Source organism: Lampris incognitus, chromosome 8 (genome assembly GCF_029633865.1).
Source record: "Lampris incognitus isolate fLamInc1 chromosome 8, fLamInc1.hap2, whole genome shotgun sequence".
Taxonomy (NCBI): domain Eukaryota; kingdom Metazoa; phylum Chordata; class Actinopteri; order Lampriformes; family Lampridae; genus Lampris; species Lampris incognitus.
In genome coordinates this window covers 36783735-36803756 of record NC_079218.1, presented here as the reverse complement: position 1 = coordinate 36803756, position 20022 = coordinate 36783735, and the positions used below count along the sequence as shown (strand labels likewise).

At 43.4% G+C, this 20022-nt stretch overlaps 1 protein-coding gene across 1 annotated transcript in view; it reads right to left on the bottom strand.

Moving 5' to 3' along the window:
- stk32a (serine/threonine kinase 32A) overlaps window positions 1–20022 on the bottom strand; it is a 158473-nt gene that overhangs the window by 67309 nt on the left and 71142 nt on the right. Inside the window, exon 5 of the mRNA XM_056285080.1 lies at window positions 3091–3128. Within this exon, the coding sequence (XP_056141055.1) occupies window positions 3091–3128 (38 nt within the window). The remainder of the gene's footprint in view (window positions 1–3090; window positions 3129–20022) is intronic.

Here is a 20022-nt window from a genome sequence, read left to right as displayed (position 1 = left end):
GCGGACACGAACACACACACACACACACACACACACACACACACACACACACACACACACACACGACCAAACACGTAATTTTAAATATGGTTAATATTTTTGTGCTAACGAATGGCATTCAATATAATGTCAGCACTGAACAGATATATAAAAAAAATCGAAGTCTTAAATGCCATAGCATTTTCTAATAATAAAGAAATGTCCGTCTTTGCAATAATTATGCAGCCTGCTGTTTTTGTAGCAATTTTTTTTGCGAGATGTCCACACTCCAATGGAGATGTTATCCAATGTATTCGATAAAATATCAATTTTAACACACAACACCCCGTTTTTATGGCTCTAGTCTTTAATGACAGGCAAATAAAATACATTCCCAGATTTAAAAAAAAAAAAGCACCTTGAGCTTAATGATCTGTTAAATAAAAGAGGGAGCGAGTCATAACTCTCTGACTCTATGAAAAAAAGAGCTTATCATCACTAGCATAAAAATGCTATTTTCCAGATAGATATTGTATGAATGATGATTTGCTGACACTATATTCGTGATAATTAAACTATTTCAGGTCCCTGAAGAAAGCTCGAGTTCCTCCTACAAAAAAACAAAAAAACAAAACAAAAGACCTCAGGTGCTCTGTCGTTCACTTGTCGCCTGTATACACCAGGGCATCTATGTGTTTGTGAGTATAGCGGTGATGCAAAGAACACACACACACACACACACACACACACACACACACACACACACACACACACCTCCCCCATGGAGCTTCTCACAACACCTAAGGGTAACATGTGTCTACAACATATTAGGACACACGTGTAATGTATATCTACCATTTTTCTATACAAGTATGCCTGTACTTGTGCATAGTGTTTTTGTGCACATGTGCATGTGGGTGGGCAGGCTTACATGTGTATGTGTTTCTGTTTCTGTGTGGGTGTGTGTGTGTGTGTGTGTGTGTGTGTGTGTGTGTGTGTTCTCTGTGTCCACATAGGTGCACGGTAACCCAGACACTAGCATCCTCCTCCGGGCTGGGTTTAAGCAGCCCGAGGCCACATCTGTCAGCGACACTGTCACAAATGCCTGAGCAAATTGTTTTTCTTCTTCAAGGAGCTACTCCCGACGGAGCACTGGGGAAACCCAACTCCACAATCACATCGCCATGTAAAATAGAAAACAAGCACGGTGCCTCCGATTCTTGATGTGTTTTCACAGCTCAGTGGTGAAATTAAACGGAGTTGTTGAGAAATAAGTGGAGTCTCGGTCTCCGTTTGAGTCTTGATTCGTCAGGAGAGAAGTTTTATCACACATGGTGAATGCGCGAGAAAAGTAATTCCTCCAGAGGGTCTCTCAACAGGACTGAAACAGACTGAGGATGAGAGGGACATACAAAAGACTGGTGTGCGTGTTTGTGTGTGTGTGCATGTTTGTTTGTGTGTGTATGTGTGTGCATTAGCGTCATCGTTAGCTTGGCAGATAAGACTGTTCTTGTATCTTACAGTATGGGTGTGTGTTTATGAAGGATGGATCACAGCATCAAGTGCTTTCATATATCTCCTTGATTAGCATTTTGATGAAGGATTATAGTACAGCCTTTGTGTTATTCATCTTTTCCTCCCTCTCCCTCTCTCTTTCTCTCTGTACGTCTGTATGGGTAACTAAAGCTGTCACTGGAGCTTACAAGAGGATGACTGCGCCTAGCTTTTTCTTAATCAATCATTCAGTGCAGGCTCTTTCCTCACAGGGCGAAAGAGAAGAGGCATGATGAATATCGCTGTCATTCACACTGTCCTCCCCACTTCGTGCTTTCACATCACTCCATCCTTATAATCTTTAATGGTTAAGCTAAACATTTATGTCTCTCAAATCAATACTGTGATGTAAACCAAAAAGTGTGTTCATGGTTCCAAATAACACAAATTTCTAATGAATGGGTATTCAGGGATTCTTTTGATAATCGTCCAGTCATCTCTGTCATTGTCACTTCCCTGATTGTCACATTGACAGTCAGCAAGAATGCAGGTTGGATATTTATTACGTATATTTCTGTATTTTTTCCCATTCTCCCCCCCCCCTTTTTTTTTCTCCCCAATTGTACTTGGCCAATTACCCCACTCCTCCGAGGCATCCCAGTTGCTGCGCCACCCCCTCTGCTGATCCGGGGAGGGCTGCAGACTACCACATGCTTCCTCCGATACATGTGGAATCGCCAGCCGCTTCTTTTCACCTGACAGTGAGGAGTTTCGCCAAGGGGACGTACCAGAGGAGGCGCTAGTGCAGCAACCCGGACACACCCACATCTGGCTTCCCACCCGCACACACGGCCAACTGTGTCTGTAGGGACGCCCAACCAAGCCGGAGGTAACACAGCGATTCAAACTGGTGATCCCCATGTTGATAGGCAATGGAATAGATCGCCACGCCACCAGGACGCCCTATTTTTTTTTCATTCTTTAACCATAACTGCAAATAAATGAATTAGTGTTGAAGATCTTGCTTCCTGAATGGCATAAAGTGTAAAAAAAAATTTTTTTTAAAAAAAAGCTGAATACTAACAGCACTACACACTGTTAATTAGTTACTATCCATTAAAATGTGTTTAGTATGCTCAAAAATTGTATATCATACCATCCTCAGTCAACCAATGGTGACTGAGGATGGTATGATATAAAATTTAAAATATACGTTGCAGCTCGTGCAATGTATATCACCATTGTAACCACTCAAAGCCGCCATTTTCTTTTTGGCATAGTGTCCAGTCAATCCATATCAGATTTTTCAGTGAAAACTATACATCCTGGCATTTTTAGTTTTTCCATAGTACAGACATTTCAATGTAATTTACTAAAGATAGGTACTATATTGTGTGTACTACAGCTGTGGTCTGGGTATCTGGACTCAACCAGAGTGTGTCCTCCAAATCCCTCGGTCAAAATGGTAATGATGGAGTCTCTATAATTCGCAATTATTTTCCCTATCAAAAGTTCCTCACTGTGATATTCACAATCGTTGAAATTTGAAAAACAAAAAGCTTCCTGAATTGAGTGAAGTGAACCCTACCCTATAGAGACTGATGAAAAGGATCTTACCGTGCTCATCCAGTAGTATGTTGTCAGGTTTGATGTCTCTGAAAAGGGATGAACACAAACAGGTATATCAGTTTAGGTAGACATTATTACATCTGAATCTGTGTGTGTGTGTGTGTGTGTGTGTGTGTGTGTGTGTGTGTGTGTGTGTGTGTGTGTGTGTGTGTGTGTGTGTGTGTGTGTGTGTGTGTGTGTGTGTTCATGGTAACACAATGGATTGAGTAGTATGTGCAAATATGTGACATTCAAACATATACTTTGGACCATAAATGTGCTTCTTTTAGGCTAATTCTCATTGAGTCTTCAACTCTATGGTTCAGCAACAACAAATCAAAGCAAGCAAGACTGACAAACTCAAATTGAAAGGATTACAAACAAACAGCACTTTAATCAATATCTGCCATTTTTTTGAACATCCTCAGTGACATATTAGTCTGCCTGTGAGTGCTGCATAGGTTTCTGAGGAACACAAGTGAGAGCGAAGTCTTTCTGATGGGTGAAAAACAACTTGAGCTTAGCTTAGCTTTGCTTTCCTGTGTTTAGTTTAGCTGAACTACTGGACCTCAGATTACAGTGAAACCCCACATTAATGCCACTTTTAAACCAGGTTTTGTGAGATTGTGTGTGTGTGTGAGTGAGGGGTGCTCGCAAGAAAAAAGAAATTTATTTGGGATGCAAGTCTGACACTTTTTTTCACTTGCACTGAGAAAAACAGACACTGAAGAAACACCAAAGACAAATATGAAAAACAAGGCTGAAATAAAAAGTCACACCTTGTGTCAAAAATAATGTTAAAAAGAATAACAATAATAATTACAGTGCTGCAAGTGTCACTTGTAGTTACATTTCAATCCTGAGGCTATGCTGAGGCAAAGAGACCTGTCGAATGCAATCCAAATCTTTTCCATCAGCAAAACAGGGAAAACACCAACAATGGCAAATAAAAACAACACAAGTGTGAAAATTCCAGGCATCGGCTCCAAAGTCAGAGCACAAATTGATAAATCACACTTTGCTTCTACTTCACTGGCCACTGTCACATTTGTACATCATCAAGAGCATCTGTGTGTGCGTCTTCCTGAACGTGTGTGCTAGCACAGGTATGTGTGGATGTGTGCCTGGTATGTAAGACCATTTATGTGTGTATTTGTCTGAAGGTGTGTAAATGCATGAGTGCTTGTGTGTGCAGACGTGTGAGTGTAGAGATGAGAGTGATTCTGGATGGCTAAATCAAACAGAACAGACAAAACTTGGAAAAAATTAAAACCTAGGCTGATACACTGGGCTTCATTCTCTCCTTGAACTGTGCCATCCTCATTCCTCTGCAAACTCTGCTTTGGTGTTGGTTTTGAGTTATGCTCATGAAAACAGATTTGCAAACCTTTCCTCCGGATTATGGGCTGAAAGCTTTATTTTCAATGCCCTGATTTGACCAATTTTTTTTTTTGGGGGGGGGGGGGCTTTTTTCTCAGGCCAATTATTCCACTCTTCTGAGCCATCCTGGTCGCTGCTCCACCTCCTCTGCTGATCCAGGGAGGGCTGCAGACTTCCACATGCCCCCTCCGATACATGTGGAGTTGCCAGCCGCTTCTTTTCACCTGACAGTAAGGAGTTTCGCCAGGCGGACATAGCGTGTGGGAGGATCACACTATTCCCCCCAGTCCCCCCCCCCGAACAGGCACTCCGACTGACCAGAGGAGGCGCTAGTGCAGCAAGAAAGACACACACCCATCCGGCTTCCCACCCGCAGACACGGCCAATTGTGTCTGTAGGGATGCCCGACCAAGCCAGAGGTAACATGGGGATTCAAAGCGGTGATCTCCATGTTGGTAGGCAACGAAATAGACTGCCACGCCACCCCGACACCCATTTAACCGACATTTAACTCTGACCACCACTGTTGCTATGTTGGTCATTTTACAGCCTCCAACGTTGAGATTCCCACATTAATTAGCAAGCAACAGTTATGATTCCTGATGATTCCTGAAGGACAGGCAACTCCTCTTCAACAAGCGAAAAGCAAGGCCCTGTGCTGTTGAAGGATACAGTAGAAGACGGATTGATGGAAGAACATGTGAAAAGATCATCAACTACAGCAAAACTAACAGAAATACTGGGGTTTAGTCATTTTGTGCGCATGACTAAGGGAAAAGGCTCATCAGTTGCCAGATGAAGCTAAAGATGATGGCATCAGCAACCATTTTTGTTTTTGTACTATTAGGTAAGTCTAATAATAAGGTCTGCTAATTTGATATTGAAAATCTGATTTCTGTTTTAGCGTAGACGCATACTCCATGTCTGGTTTCAGGACTAATCTAATTTTGTAGCAGTCTGCACTGGCATACAACCAAGACCACAGTCTTGTAGCAGGGCTGTATTAATTTTGGAAATGGATAAAAAAAACAACATGATTAGGATACTGGGTGTCACTTTTATGTTCCCTAGTCATATCTTTTAAACATCTCAGATCTACTGTGTTCTCATTGACAAGTACGTCAATGCCTCAATGGGCGGCACAGTGGCACAGTGGTTAGCACTGTCGCTTCACAGCAAGAAGGTCCTGGGTTCAAACCCTGGGGTTGGCCAACCTTAGGGGTCATCCCAGGTCATCCTCTGTGTGGAGTTTGCATGTTCTCCCCGTGTCTGCGGTGGGTTTTCTCCAGGTGCTTCGGTTTGCCCCCCCATCAAAAAAGACATGCATGTTAGGGTTAATACTCCTGTCTGTGCCCTTGACCGAGGCATGGCAAGACGAACATGAGTTGGTCTCCGGATGCTGCACGGCGGCTGCCCACAGCTCCTACCTTCACAGCTAGGATGGGTTAAATGCAGAGCATGATTTCCCTATGGGGATCAATACTGTATCAAAATAAAAAAATAATAAAAAGTAGCATACAGGTTGGGCACGCAGTGCTCTGGGAATGTTGACTGAGTTTACGATGGTGAGCAGAAGTACTTTGATTTAAAAAGTAAATGTCTGCACCAATGTATTCTCATCCCATGGTGTTATTTGCTGCGTGAGAAGATGCAAATTGACATAAAATGTGTTACATAAGATGTGGTTTTACCGCATAGCCATATTTCTCTGTACAAGGTCTGCATAAGCATTTTTCTGTCAGCTTGAATAATAACTTTTTGGGAGCCATCTCCTTTTTTCTTTCATCTTAACTATTTTTAAAAAATTGGTGGTCCACTGCTGTACTGTAGCTGCCAGTTGGTTAGGAAAATCCATCTGCTGCATATAAAATGGATCCACAATCACAAGGCGAAAACAGCCCGCTAAGCTATGGGAACTCCTCAGACATCTGAGAAGATAAACAGGTGTGGTCCTGCCCAGATCAGATTAGAACTGAATTTTTTAACAGTACAGCAGCTTGTCCTTTGCCTTGTCATTAGCCCCCCCCCCTTTCCTCACCGATTATATCTGGCCAATTACCCCACTCTTCTGAGCCGTCCCAATCTCTATTCCACCCCTTACGCCGATCTGGGGAGGGCTGCAGACTACCACATGCCTCCTCCGATACATGTGGAGTCGCCAGCCACTACTTTTCACCTGACAGTGAGGAGTTTCGCCAGGGGGATGTAACACATGCACGCCATTAGTTCCCCTCCCCGCCGAACAGGCGCCCCGACCGACCAGAGAAGGTGCTACTTCAGCAACCAGGACACATACCCACATCCATCTTCCCACCCACAGACATAGCCAATTGTGTCTGCAGGGACACCCAACCAAGCCAGAGGTAACACAGGGATTCGAACCGGCGACCCCCGTGTTGGTAGGAAATGGAATAGACTGCCATGCCACCTGGATGCCAGTATACCTCTTCGTTTTACCTGGTTCAGATATTTGGGTAGAGTTATATGTACATTTATACATATATAATAAAGCAATTATGTGTACTCTTATGGAGAATGAGGTAGAATATGAGTTACCCACATTGTTACCGAACTTTTTTTTGTGCTCAGGTGTTTATCATTGTTTAGTTTGTCTTAGTCACACTTACATGTAAATTAGTTTTGTTGTTACCAGTGTGGATTATGTCTCCAACTATTTTGATAGATGTTGGTTTGGTAGAGCCCTGTGATGGCCTGGCGGCCTGTCCAGGGCGTCTCCCTGCCTGCTGCCCATTGACTGCTGGGATAGGCTCCAGCATCCCCGCGACCCTGACAGCAGGATAAGCGGTTTGGATAATGGATGGACGGATGTTACAAGTAAGGCATTTAACTTACACTTATGCAACAGCAAAAAGGGTAAGTGATTTCTACAAACAAGTTAGTGAAGACTTAAAACGTGACAGTAAATTGGTAAAAGTGGAATATAAATTATTATTTCAAGCGAACTTGTGAAAAATGTGTTGATTTTCAAAAAGTTGTTTACCACTAATATAGCATATAGTGCCGCACAATGATACTAATAGAAGTTGATGACGTGGAGGTGGAGTAACTCTGTCGGTGATTCGTCCAGCCATGCGTTAAGTGCATGTATATGAAGCATGGGTTGTCGTTAATAAAGTCATCTCATGCAGTCAAAGTCAAGTCTCTGGAAATTCATCAGCTAAGTCTTATGGTCATGTAAAACCATAACAACTAGGCTACATACAAACCTACTTTCTCAGCGAATCCAAACACAAATGCATCTCATCAATGGATGAAATCCCAAATGCACACATTAACATAACGCGGTGCAGGAGTTAGCGGAAGTGGAGACAGGGATACGAGTGACATCATCAACACTGGCCTTCGATCTCACACAACTGGTATATTACCTTGTTATACAGCATCACATCACAACGTTATCAAGCAGTGTACCATCATTGTGGTCTGCAACTGTAATAACACATCCAAAGCAATATTTCAGAGCAGGGAAGCCCATTGCTTTCTGGGCCTTAACCTAAAGCCAAAATAATACGCCTTATAATACTGCTATATAGACTCACCAGTGACGTCCACCGCTTGCTAAAAACCGCTGTGTCGACCCCTGAGAAACGGAACAAGACGAAAGAAGAAGAAGTGACGTCCATGGCTTGAAAAGAAAAGATGCACGATGATCTTTCATTGTCGATAACTTTTCTGTCGAAGACCTACCAAACCATGAAAGAATTCGAGGGCTGCTAGGAGAAGTACTGACCTTTACGCAACAGGTATAGGAAGATATTTGATGTGTTGGACAGCGCTACCATTGTCATATGTAATAAACATGCAACAATGTTAGTTACGAAGAAAAAAAAATCATGACGTACACTGGCGACATCCGGTGGGGCCAGGCCCACTGGCCCCTAAAGTAGGTACTCCGTTGGTAAGTGACAGCATCACCGCGAAGGACGCAGGCACACATTATATAAGGACACACACACACACACACAAACACACACTTGTTTGGGGTTATCCATTCTTCTAAGTGGCAACCATCCTTCCATATGAGATGTGGTAGTTCCAGCTCTGAGTGTGTGTGTGTGTGTGTGTGTGTGTGTGTGTGTGTGTGTGTGTGTGTGTGTGTGTGTGTGTGTGTGTGTGTGTGTGTGTGTGTGCACGCGCATGACTGCTGAACTTGTGAGAATATCTGTGTGCACTCTCACTATTCAGTCCTCTTCTCCTCTTTCACATATCCCCACAAGCTCTGGAAAAGTCTGAACTAGAATACACAACTCTGGCAGAGTGGGGTGTGGTCGCACCTTGTCTGGAGTCAGCCTGATTGTCTCTCGAGACAGATTGAAACAGGGCTGCTGCTCCCCCAAATGAAGCCACACGTGAGATGCAGCAAGCTCGCTCCTCAGGCTGAAGACTGCATGTCTTGGTGTTTTTAAACTGTTTGTTTTAGCTCTGACTTCTTTTTTTTTTAAAGTCTTTGTTATTTCAAGGGGGCAGCACAGTGGCGCAGCAGTTAGCGCGGTCGTCTCGCAGCAACAAGGTCCTGGGTTCGAGCCCCGGGGTAGTCCAATGTCCCTAGGTGTGTGCGTGTGTGTGTGTGTGGGCCCTGTGATGGACTGACGACCTGTCCAGGGTGTCTCCCCGCCTGCCGCCCAATGACTGCTAGGATAGGTTCCAGCCTCCCTGTGACCCTGAGAGCAGGATAAGCGGCTTGAATAACGGATGAATGGATGGATGTTATTTTAAGAGACAGGCTGTTGTGCCCTCATTTCTCTGTGCCTGAGAGCCCCGGCTGTGACACAGACTTGCCACAACAATATCACACCTGGCACAAACTCAGTTTGCATATGATGATCACACGCATCACCAACAAAGATGGTGGCGCGAATCCACGTTTGCAGCAGCCTCACCCAGTACCGGTGTGGGAAGATGGCAGTGTGAACTTACGTTTGTGGCAGCCTCACCCAGTACCATCCATGCAGTGTCTTTGTCCATGTCTGCGTCTAATGTATTGAATTCAGGGGGCAGCCCAGGGACCGCCACAGCAGGGACGCTAACCCGGATCTCCCGCACTACGGGCAACTACGTTAACCAGTCGACTAAAGGGTCCGACCCATTAGCCAAAGGCTAGCGATCCGTGCATGTTACAATGCATAACATTTTTTTAACAGGGCTAGGGCTTTTTTTATTCTTCGATTATACTAAAAAGTTTCACTGCATTTTTATTTTTCATGACTTTAAGGGCCTTTGTATATGTAAGAAACTCTTTGTGAAATACATAAAAGTTGGGTTTCACTTTCATATATTTTGATTTGTGTATATAAAATCTCCCAAAAATAAGAATGTTGTTGACCAAACAGTCATCTTTGCTATTGCCCATGACGAGTCCATAAACAATGTCCTTCGGAGAAAAGTTTTCCAGTTGAAACACCCTTGGTTAAAGCCAGTCATGTACACTGTGAGAGCTGGCGCTAGATCGGCTGGGAGAGCCTGGTCTGCTGCGTCCCAGCTGTGCACGAAGAGGAAACACCAAGGGCGGTCTGACAGGACGCAAATGCGGGGCAGGCTGAGCTAACTGCTAGCCTATGCAGATCGGCAGTTCCGATAACACCGAGGGCGGTCTGGTCGTGGCCTCGCCTAGCGTTGACTGTGTGTTCAGTGTTGTCGTGTGGAGTGCGGGGAGGTGTGTTGGCGGTGTCTGGCTGGAGAGCTTGGTTTGTGGCATCTGGTGAGCCCAGGGACCATGGCCCTGCCTGGACCTGCGCCCGAGGAGGAAACACCGAGGGCGGTCTGACAGGACGCAGAAGCGGGGCAGGCTAAGCTAACTGCTAGCCCATGAAGACCGGCAGTTCCGACAGTCATCCTGGCGTTCACTCTCTTGGACAGGGATTTTTTTTTTAAGTTGGATACATGTGTTTTGTAGTTTTTTGTAGTTTGGATAAATGTGTTTTTGTCTTTGTGTTGCACAGCTGTGGGCTGGGGGAAACGATATTTCATCTCATTTCATGTGTGCGGGTGCATGGAATGAAACAACAAATAAATGTTCCTGATTCCTGAAAATGGTTGAAAACGACAAAGAAAAAAAGCTCTTAAGAACGATTTTTTGTGTTTTGTAAAGTTTGTATTCTCATGATTTTTAATGTAATTGTTGCAACAACAAAAAAAAATTATTTTACAGGGACTAACATGATTTTTTTTTTACCCCTATGTAGCTCATGAAATATAATAAAACATTTTCAAAGACAAATGTTGATGGTAATAAAAAAAATATTTTAAACGAGTCTGTCTTTCAAGACTGACTAAAAGACTTGGAGTTTAAGGATTGAGTCTTAATAGTCGTAATAATCCAAGCAATAAACTCATTTCAAGTACACTTTGTAAAGACAAATTTCAATGCCAGTAAGGCACGTTTCCATTCCCTGCTTTGAGGCGAATGAATAATCGATCTCTCTGTGCAAAGGAGCGATAAGACTACCAACAAAAATCAACAGAACCAAAGCAAAAAAGACTTAGAGGGAAGTGCTTAGCATCAGAGAAATTCCCACATTTCTTTCATTTTGAATGAATGTCTGGCATGTGGATCAGTCAAACGCCACTGCAATTAGTACCTATCACCATCAGTAAATTAAAAAAAAAAACAGAAAACAGTCCTCTGGCCCTGGGAACGGATGTCTACAAGATGATCTGATGTCATTGTCCTAATGTGCATTAAAACTGGAGACAAATTACACTTGACAGATAGCCAGGCAGATGTGCGCGTGCACACACAGGCCATGTCTTTGTGGAAGTCTCAGCAGACAGTCAACTAATTACAGGTCCTTAGCAGTCAAAAGGAAGCGACAGATCACTTGCCTCTTATTAACACCACTGTCCTGTGGAAACTCAGCTGCATTTAGCATATCAAAGGCCAACCTGATCTATGACTCTGTGTGTGTGTGTGTGTGTGTAGTGTGTAGTGTGTGTGTACGGTTTGTATAGTGTGTGTGTACGGTGTGTATTTCGTAGCACATGCTGAGCAGGCAGTGACAACCTTTGGAGCGGTGTTTTGCTCACAGGGCACTAGTGGATGGAGTGGTGGTGGCCCAGGTGTGAGAAAGGTCAGCTGTGTTTCCCTTAATTAGTTGACATTTGCCTCAAAGGCTGGTGCCAGGGGAGAGAGGAGGGAGCCGTGTCGTCACTAAAGAACAGCAATATAGGAGAGACAGGACGCCTCCTCTATAACTAAAGGCCACTCTGCCATTGTGAGATGACAGCATGAGCTAGAGCTGAGACAACCGGGCCCAGACAGGGATCAACAACGAGCCATTATGGGATGACAGGGCGGTAAAGTATTGTGTTGGTGATGATGCTGACAGACAGAGGCCCAAATGTTGGTAATACAGCTACGCCGAAAGTTATTTTCAGCTGTGGCAGAATATTTCAATATAATTTCAAGATGTTATTGTCAACATTGGATGTCTTAGTTATTCAAGAGTTTAGTTTAGTTTTTTTTTGGGGGGGGGGGCACAGTGGTTAGTTAGCACTGTTGCCTCACAGCAAGAATATCTTGGGTTTGAAGCCCAGGTCGTCCCAGGTCCTTCCTGTGTGGAGTTCGCATGTTCTCCCTGTGTCTGCGTGGTTTTCCTCCGGGTGCTCCGGTTTCCTCTCACCATCAAAAAGACATGCATGTTAGGGCTAATACTCCTGTCTGTGCCCCTGAGCAAGGCAATGGAAAGAAGAAGTGGAGTTAGTCCCCAGGTGCTGCAGCTGCCCACTGCTCCTATACAATAGGATGGATTAAATGCAGACGACAAATTCATTGTAGCCTAGAATGACAATATAAAGTGGCTTTCTTTTCATAAATATTTAACTGTATACAGATAAAATTCCTTAGTGTTAAACTGGGTATTAGAAGGATCATTTCTAGTTGTACACCGGTTTACCAAGAGCTCATTTTGAGGTCGTCCCTCAAGAGTTGCCATCATTCCATCACCAAACCACCACAGCAAGGGCTTCATTCTTTTATTTTTAGAAGTAAATGGGGTTTTGACTTATTTCTGATTTGCACCGACTGAAAGTGTTACTATTTAGATAGAAACCGAAGGTTCATTACTATTTTTCCTTCATCAGTTACTTTCCTGAAAACAACTAAATAAACTGAAATGTGTGTTTGGTTTAGAGAGCCTGATTCTCTCTTTCTCTATTTCACTCGTCCTGTGTTTGCTCACATCTCTCTCTCTCTGTCATGGTTTTCTTTGCATAACTTTTCTTTCAAAAAATTTAAAGAAAATAGATGTTGAGAGAGAGAGCTACAAACAATGCATGCAGGGCAAAATTAGGCAAATACCCACTAATACTCAAAAATACAAAAAAGACCAATTAACTTTTGGACACATCTAAAACTAAGTGACCCCCTCTCGTATCATCACCAAGCCCTGCAATGCCAAGAGCTGAATAGTAATAGGAACCCCCTTACCCAACTGGTCCTGAGGCTGACAGCACAAACCTGCTCTATTAACACACCTCAGGAACAGAACACATCACCAATCAGACTCAATCACATTACCAAACAGTTAAAGCAAAACTACATCACCCATTGGCAAACACAAACAAAAACAGAGCAAAATGCAGTGCTGTCTGGCTCTAAATCGACAGTACACCATAGCAGATTATTTGAGCATGGTGACTGATCAACAACTAAAAGTAAAAAGACAAGTACAGACTGAGTGAGCGCAGCCTTATTACTGAAAAGGGGAGACACAGGAAAACCTGCTCCCTGCAGAGCAAAGGCTGTGTGCTGTCACTGCACCCTCAGTGAGCCTGAAACAGAGCTACACTTCCTCACCACATGGAAAAAATATAAACATGTTCGAGAAGCACATTTTAAACAATTCCAACTCATAACAAAAGGTTTTCTAAACCTACCAGATGAAGAAAAACTACCAGTCCTACTAAGGGAAGACCGAAAGAGCTGTAAATTAGCAGCAGTCTATGTTGCTGTCTGCCATAAAGCGAGGGACAGTGAGTGACAGTCACCTGACACACATTGTTGCTGCCATATTTGATGACAGTATGTTGTTTTGTCTAGTATTATGTTTCTTTGTTGTACTACGTTTCTTTGTTGTAGTGTGTTTGTTTTCAATGGTGTTTTCCAATTGATGTTTGGGTTTTTTTCTTTCTTTGGCAATATGTACATTGCTACATCATGCCAATAAAGCCATTTGAATTGAGAGAGAGAGAGAGAGAGAGAGAGAGAGAGAGAGAGAGAGAGAGAGAGAGCTCTTGGATTGTAAAATACTCATTGAAGCTGATTTTCTGGCTGGCAGGCCTTGTCTGAGATGTTGGTTTCAAGAAGAAGAAAAGAAGAAGAACGCCACTTTATTTTGTCATTGTAGTTGAACGATTTGGAGACAAAGCAAGAGAGGCAAAATTGAGATGGCTTGGACATGTGTGGAGACGAGATGCTGGGTATATTGGGAGAAGGATGCTGAATATGGAGCTGCCAGGGAAGAGGAAAAGAGGAAGGCCAAAGAGCAGGTTTATGGATGTGGTGAGAGAGGGCATGCAGGTAGCTGGTGTGACAGAGGAAGATGCAGAGGAAGAGATGGAAACTGATGATCTGCTGTGGCGACCCCTAACAGGAGCAGCTGAAAGTAGTAGAAGTAGGTTACAATGAAATTGTATTCTTACAATTAATTTGTTCTTCTGCATTTTACCCATCCTATTGTATAGGAGTAGTGGGCAGCTGCGGCCCTCGGGGACCAACTCCAGTTCTTCTTTCCATTGCATTGCTCAGGGGCACAGACAGAAGTATTAACCCTAACATGCACGTCTTTTTGACGGTGGGAGGAAACCGGAGCACCCGGAGGAAACCCACGCAGACACGGTGAGAACATGCAAACTCCTCACAGAAAGGACCTGGGACAGCCTGGGGTTAAAACCCAGAACCTTCTTGCAGTGAGGCAACAGTGTTAACCACTGGACCACCATGCCGTCTATATTTAGCTTCATCACTGTCATGAGACATCCACTGGGGCAACTTACCGGAACACCAACATGGCCCAGCAAAGGGACCATTTTGCAAATTGACGCCTCAACCACCTGCAAACGTTCACAAATGGCCACTTGTGGAAAAAAAAAGTGCAGTATGGAGTAGAGCCCTGTTGTAGAGGACTGTTTTCTTAATCCCACTCCGGCTGGATTTCTGACCATTACCACCTGCACCTGCAATGTGTGTGTTACACGCCCACTATATGCCTGTCCACTCCTGCCCGCTCATGCAAACATTCTGATCATTCAGGCCCGCACAGTAGAATTCCATTGATTTCATGTGTTCTCCCGTTCTGCAGGGAAAACACATTATTTTACTGCGTACTATCAATAAAGGAATGCATACCTGTCAGTAATAACGGAGCAAAATTACGTTCTAGTGCATAATTAAATTGACACTAGTGCAATAATTACAGATCTTCCAGTGCAATAAGTACACCTATTCTAGGGCAAAATTAAACTGTATGTATTTTACTTATTAATTTAGAACCTACGTTGTTTGTTTTGCTGAGGTTGTTTTACGTTTCCCTGTGTCTTTCAATGCACTGATTAGGAGTAGTGCTCCTCTATTCTGTTCGCTTCCTCTGCAATCATACATCGCACTACTACTACTACAACTTCCGGCTGCTCCCATTAGGGGTCGCCACAGCGAATCATCCGTTTCCATATCTTCCTGTCCTCTGCATCTTCCTCTGTCAAGTCAATTTTATTTGTATAGCCCAATATCACAAATCACACCAGCCACCTGCACGTCCTCTCTCACCACATCCATAAAACTCCTCTTCAGCCTTCCTATTTTCCTCTTCCCTGGCAGCTCCAAGTTCAGTGTCCTTCTCCCAATATACCCGGCATCTCTCCTCCACACATGTCCAAATCATCTCAATCTTGCCTCTCTTGCTTTGTTTCCAAACCGTCCAACCTGAGCTGCCCCTCTAATATACTCGTCCCTAATCCTGTCCTTCCTCATCACTCCCAATGAAAATCTTCGCATCTTCAACTCTGCCACCTCCAGCTCCGCCTCCTGTCTTTTCATCAGTGCCACTGTCTCCAAACCTTATAACACAGCTGGTCTCACAACCATCTTGTAAACCTTCCCTTTAACTCTTTCTGGTACCCTTCTGTTGCAAATCACTCTTGACATTCTTCTCCACCAACTCCACCCTGCCTGCAATCTCTTCTTCACCTTGTAACAGAACAGTCGAAATTGGGAAATGTACCTTTAAAACATACAAGGCGCTGTTTGATGACGTTGCCAAGTTATATTTTAAAGGTACATTTCCCAATTTCATTACAACTTCTCTTCCGCACTCCCCATTACTTTGGACAGTCGACTCCCAAGTATTTAAACTCATATGCCTTCGTCACCTCTACTCCTTGCATCTTCACCATTCTACTGTCTTCCCTCCCATTCACGCATAGAAGTATTGCACCATTAAACATAACCGAAAAACGAATCGACTGCTTTGCAACAAAGCTTTTATTCAGCTGATAAAAAAATAAAATTAATAAAATCAATTTTAGCGGCTACATTAAAAACGTCTTGAACTATGTCAACAAAGCATTTGCCGGTGACGAAGTCAGACAGCCGAATACAGCAAAGTGCGACAGGTTTCTAGATTATATCTTGTTTAATATGTGCAGGGAGAAGTGCTTTACCTTTGAAAGCCAGCTTTCTCTGACCGGGGAGAACGGAGCAGGTATGTCGCCTCAACCCAGAGGTGTCAGATTTGTGCCCGTTGTACATCAACACTTTTGCACATTTGTTGCAGCTAATAAAGTCCAGTTCTTTTCTACCTTTGTCTGTCACAACTGAGAAATTTTTCCAAATATCAGACTTCCCTTGCTTTGTTTTTGTATTGCAATGACCAACTTTGAGTTTCTTTTCAACTTCATTTGTTTGCTAGCTAAATCGCAGGACCCGAAGTTTATTTTTTGATCCCCCGCAGCAAAAGTTAAAACCGCCTGCTCCCGCGAGATTTGCGTTGGGTCCCAATCCCAGGACCAATGCATTCCTATGGAGTACTGTTGTGTCTGTCTGTCTTAATACATTCAATTAGACCGAATCGTCATAGCAAATTAAATCATACTCGTAACACTGACATAGTATGGTTCACCAAGGTATTACCAGTCATGCACCCAGTGTTACAGGCTTTCAGCTGCTTGGACAAATCATCAATATATAAATTGTAGAGAACTGGAGACAGAATTCCCCCTTGTCTGACACCATTGCTAACCCCAAATGGGGCTGAAACGCTATTACCCCATTTCACCTGCATAGTCTGGCGGGCATACCAATAAGCCAGAATTCTCACAATGTATTTAGGCACCCCTCTTTGACTCAATTTAACAAACAACTTTCTATGATTAACACAGTCAAAAGCTTTAGAAGTATCAATAAAATGCATAAGAACCGGTGAGTTTTGGCCTTTGTATTTGTTTACAATTTCCTTTAAGGCATATATACATAAGTCAGTGCCATGTTTCGCTTTAAAACCAAACTGGTTATCTGTGGAGTTGATAAATTCATGCATTATATCCAGTAGTATTCTTTCTAGGACTTTTGACAGCATGCTGGCTAGAGCTATAGGCCTGTAGTTATCTAGGCTGCATACTTTACCAGCTTTGTCCTTAATCACTGGCACTAACAGTACAGAAAACATTGAGTCTGGTAACAAGCCATGGACCATAAAGCCAGTAAAACAGATAGCAAGGAGAGGAGCTATCCTCGGACTGACTATGATCTAAGCCACTTGCCTTGTTAACAGACAGCTTGGTAAACCTCGTGTGACATGATCACCATTGAATCATCCCTCTCAGTATTGCCCACCTTATACAGATCACTGTGGACACAACTGAATAAGGTACTATGATGCTGTTGCCATAACTCAGCAATATTGTCTGTATCGGAGATATCATCAACAGTGCATGGTAGTGATGTTTTACAGTTGTTGAGAGCTCTCACTTCTTTCCAAAAATTAGCAGGCTCCTTTCTTAGCAGTTTCTTAGCCATGGAATCTGCCCTCATTGCTTGCTCATTTTTACAGATGAAGCGAATGGCGTACTTGTATCTTGCATTAGTGAGCTTCTTGTGTTCAAGCTCAGGCCCTTGTCTGAGCTTAAATCATGGGCTATGGCGGGCAGACCCGCCATAGCCCATGATTTAAAGGCTTCACAGGCTTCTTCATGATACCCAGCTACATACTTGTTCCAACCAAGCCTGACGTTATATGTCTTATTTTTATACTTACAGTAGGGCTTACTACCTACATACAGAGCACTAACAATATCATCATACATGCAGCAGAGATCTCTCCTATGCCTCATATCCTTACAATTAATGTCTCTGCACATAACTGCATCTCTAGGCAGATGTATATTACCTAAGGTTTCATCTGTACGGGCATGATAGGCTAAGATGTCCTCCTTTGTAAGAGTTGACCAGTCCAACCTTTCTGCATTATCACTATCTCCATTACTAGACAGCACAGGCAGATGTTCCAACATTTATAGCCATAGCAAGAGGTATGTGATCAGTCGTTGCTGCCCCATACATAATACCCATACTCCCCAACGAGGCATGTGCATCAGCAGTGCAAATACAGTGGTCCAGCCATGACGTAGTGTGCCAGGCCTCACTTACGTATGTAAAAGTATTTGTAGGCAACAAGACTTTGCTTGCTAATATAAGATTATTATCTTGACAGAACTGAACCATGTGAACTGAACCAACCTTGACAGAACTGAACCATATCAGTCAACATAGATACATAAACATTCAAAGCAAAGTAACAAGAGAAGAAAGTAAAACATTTTCGAATTAAATCGAGACAAATCATGAACATACACGCAACTGATGGAACAGGGGGAGATGAGAAGGTATGGGTTGGATGAGCTAGAGAAAGACCAGATTACAAATGAAGTAGGAAAGTTGAGAGCCGAAGAAACAGAGGCGGACAGAAAGTTATGGGATGCACTTAGAAATTCACTTTATTGATGGTCAATAACTCATCTATTAATGCATTATTAAAGGGACTTTTTCAGTTTCTACCTAAACTTAACCCCAAATTTAACCTCAAACTAAGCAGCCATACCAACATGCACACTGGTTCTGCTGAATGACAGTTCTAGCTAAGCAGGTGTGGGTTTGGCTGGTACTTGGATGGGAGACCTCCTGGGAAAACTGAGTTGCTGCTGGAAGTGGTGTTGGTGGACCAGTAGGGAGCAGTCATTCCTCTGGTCCTAATAGACAACAAAAAACTCCAATGCCCCAGTGCAGTGGGGCACTATTCTATATGAGATGTCGTCCTTTGGATGACACGTTAAACCGAAGTCCTGACTCACTGTGGTCATTAAAGATCCCATGGCACTTATTGCAAAAAGTAGGGAGTCCCCTGGTGTCCTCGCAAAATAGGCCTGGTGCATTAAAGTCACGCTGTGGACCTTTCGGGTGTGTCCGTTTGCATAAGAACTTCCGGTACAACTGAATGCTTACGTCCTACTGAATCATTAGGTAGCTGCTAACTTATCCGTCTGAAATCCTAATTTCATCCAAAAAAATCAATAATAATAATAAATTAAACTTATATAGCTGAATCGAACAGGGCAAAAAGGGGCGTTCAAGTATCAATGCCGTGAATCACGCTCCACTGAACACTGTTGTGTGCCACAGTGCGCGGATTCGGTGCGCTATAATTCTCTTTTAAGTTTCCATCCATTCACACATTTACCGTCACCAAGAGTACAAAAGTGTGTAGTTGGCATTTTGAACTGGGTGATTTCGCTGTGCCAGCTACAGGTTTGTTAAAGAGGCTCAATAAAGGAGCTGTCCCCACACTCTTTGCATGGAATGAGTACTCCAAACCCACACCCAGGCTAGGTGTGTGGGAGCGCCGGGAACGTCCTGCTGTCACCCCTCTGCCAGCCCTAGACTGCCTGCAAGCTGCCTGCAAGAGCATGACTATCGCGTGGCTCCTAATCCTGCCACTTTGGATGATGCCCTGGCCCAAAATGAGTCAATGAGGAAACACATAGAAGTGCTCCAGAAACAACCTGAGCCCATCCAGCTACAGTCCAAATTCAGCCTGAGACAAGTTGCAGGTTCTGATGAGGACATTAGGTTTTACATCAGGTATGTCTGATTGGTATCATTTCATTTAATCCCCCCTGCCAAATTAACTCACCTGTTCAGTCTCTCCACCCCCCACCATGCCTCTTTCACACACACCAACATATAGTAGATTGCAGTAAGTACTGGGCTATACTTTAACAACTGTAGAGAAGATACAATGTGAAACTACCATGTCATGTATTATGGTTTGTGTCCTAAAGTTTGCTATCTATGAGCATTTCATGTGCTTCTGACACTTGATTGAGCCTTCTACCTCCAACTGGCATAGTTCTAATGATGCCGTTTCTCACCCTCGTAGTTGTCGATGTGGCTCGAAATATACATCTTAAACCCCTTTTCTTTTTTGCTCGTCTGAGCTACCGAGGAAGCATTCACAATGTGATGTACATCGTTTACCGTGATTTTAGGGAGGT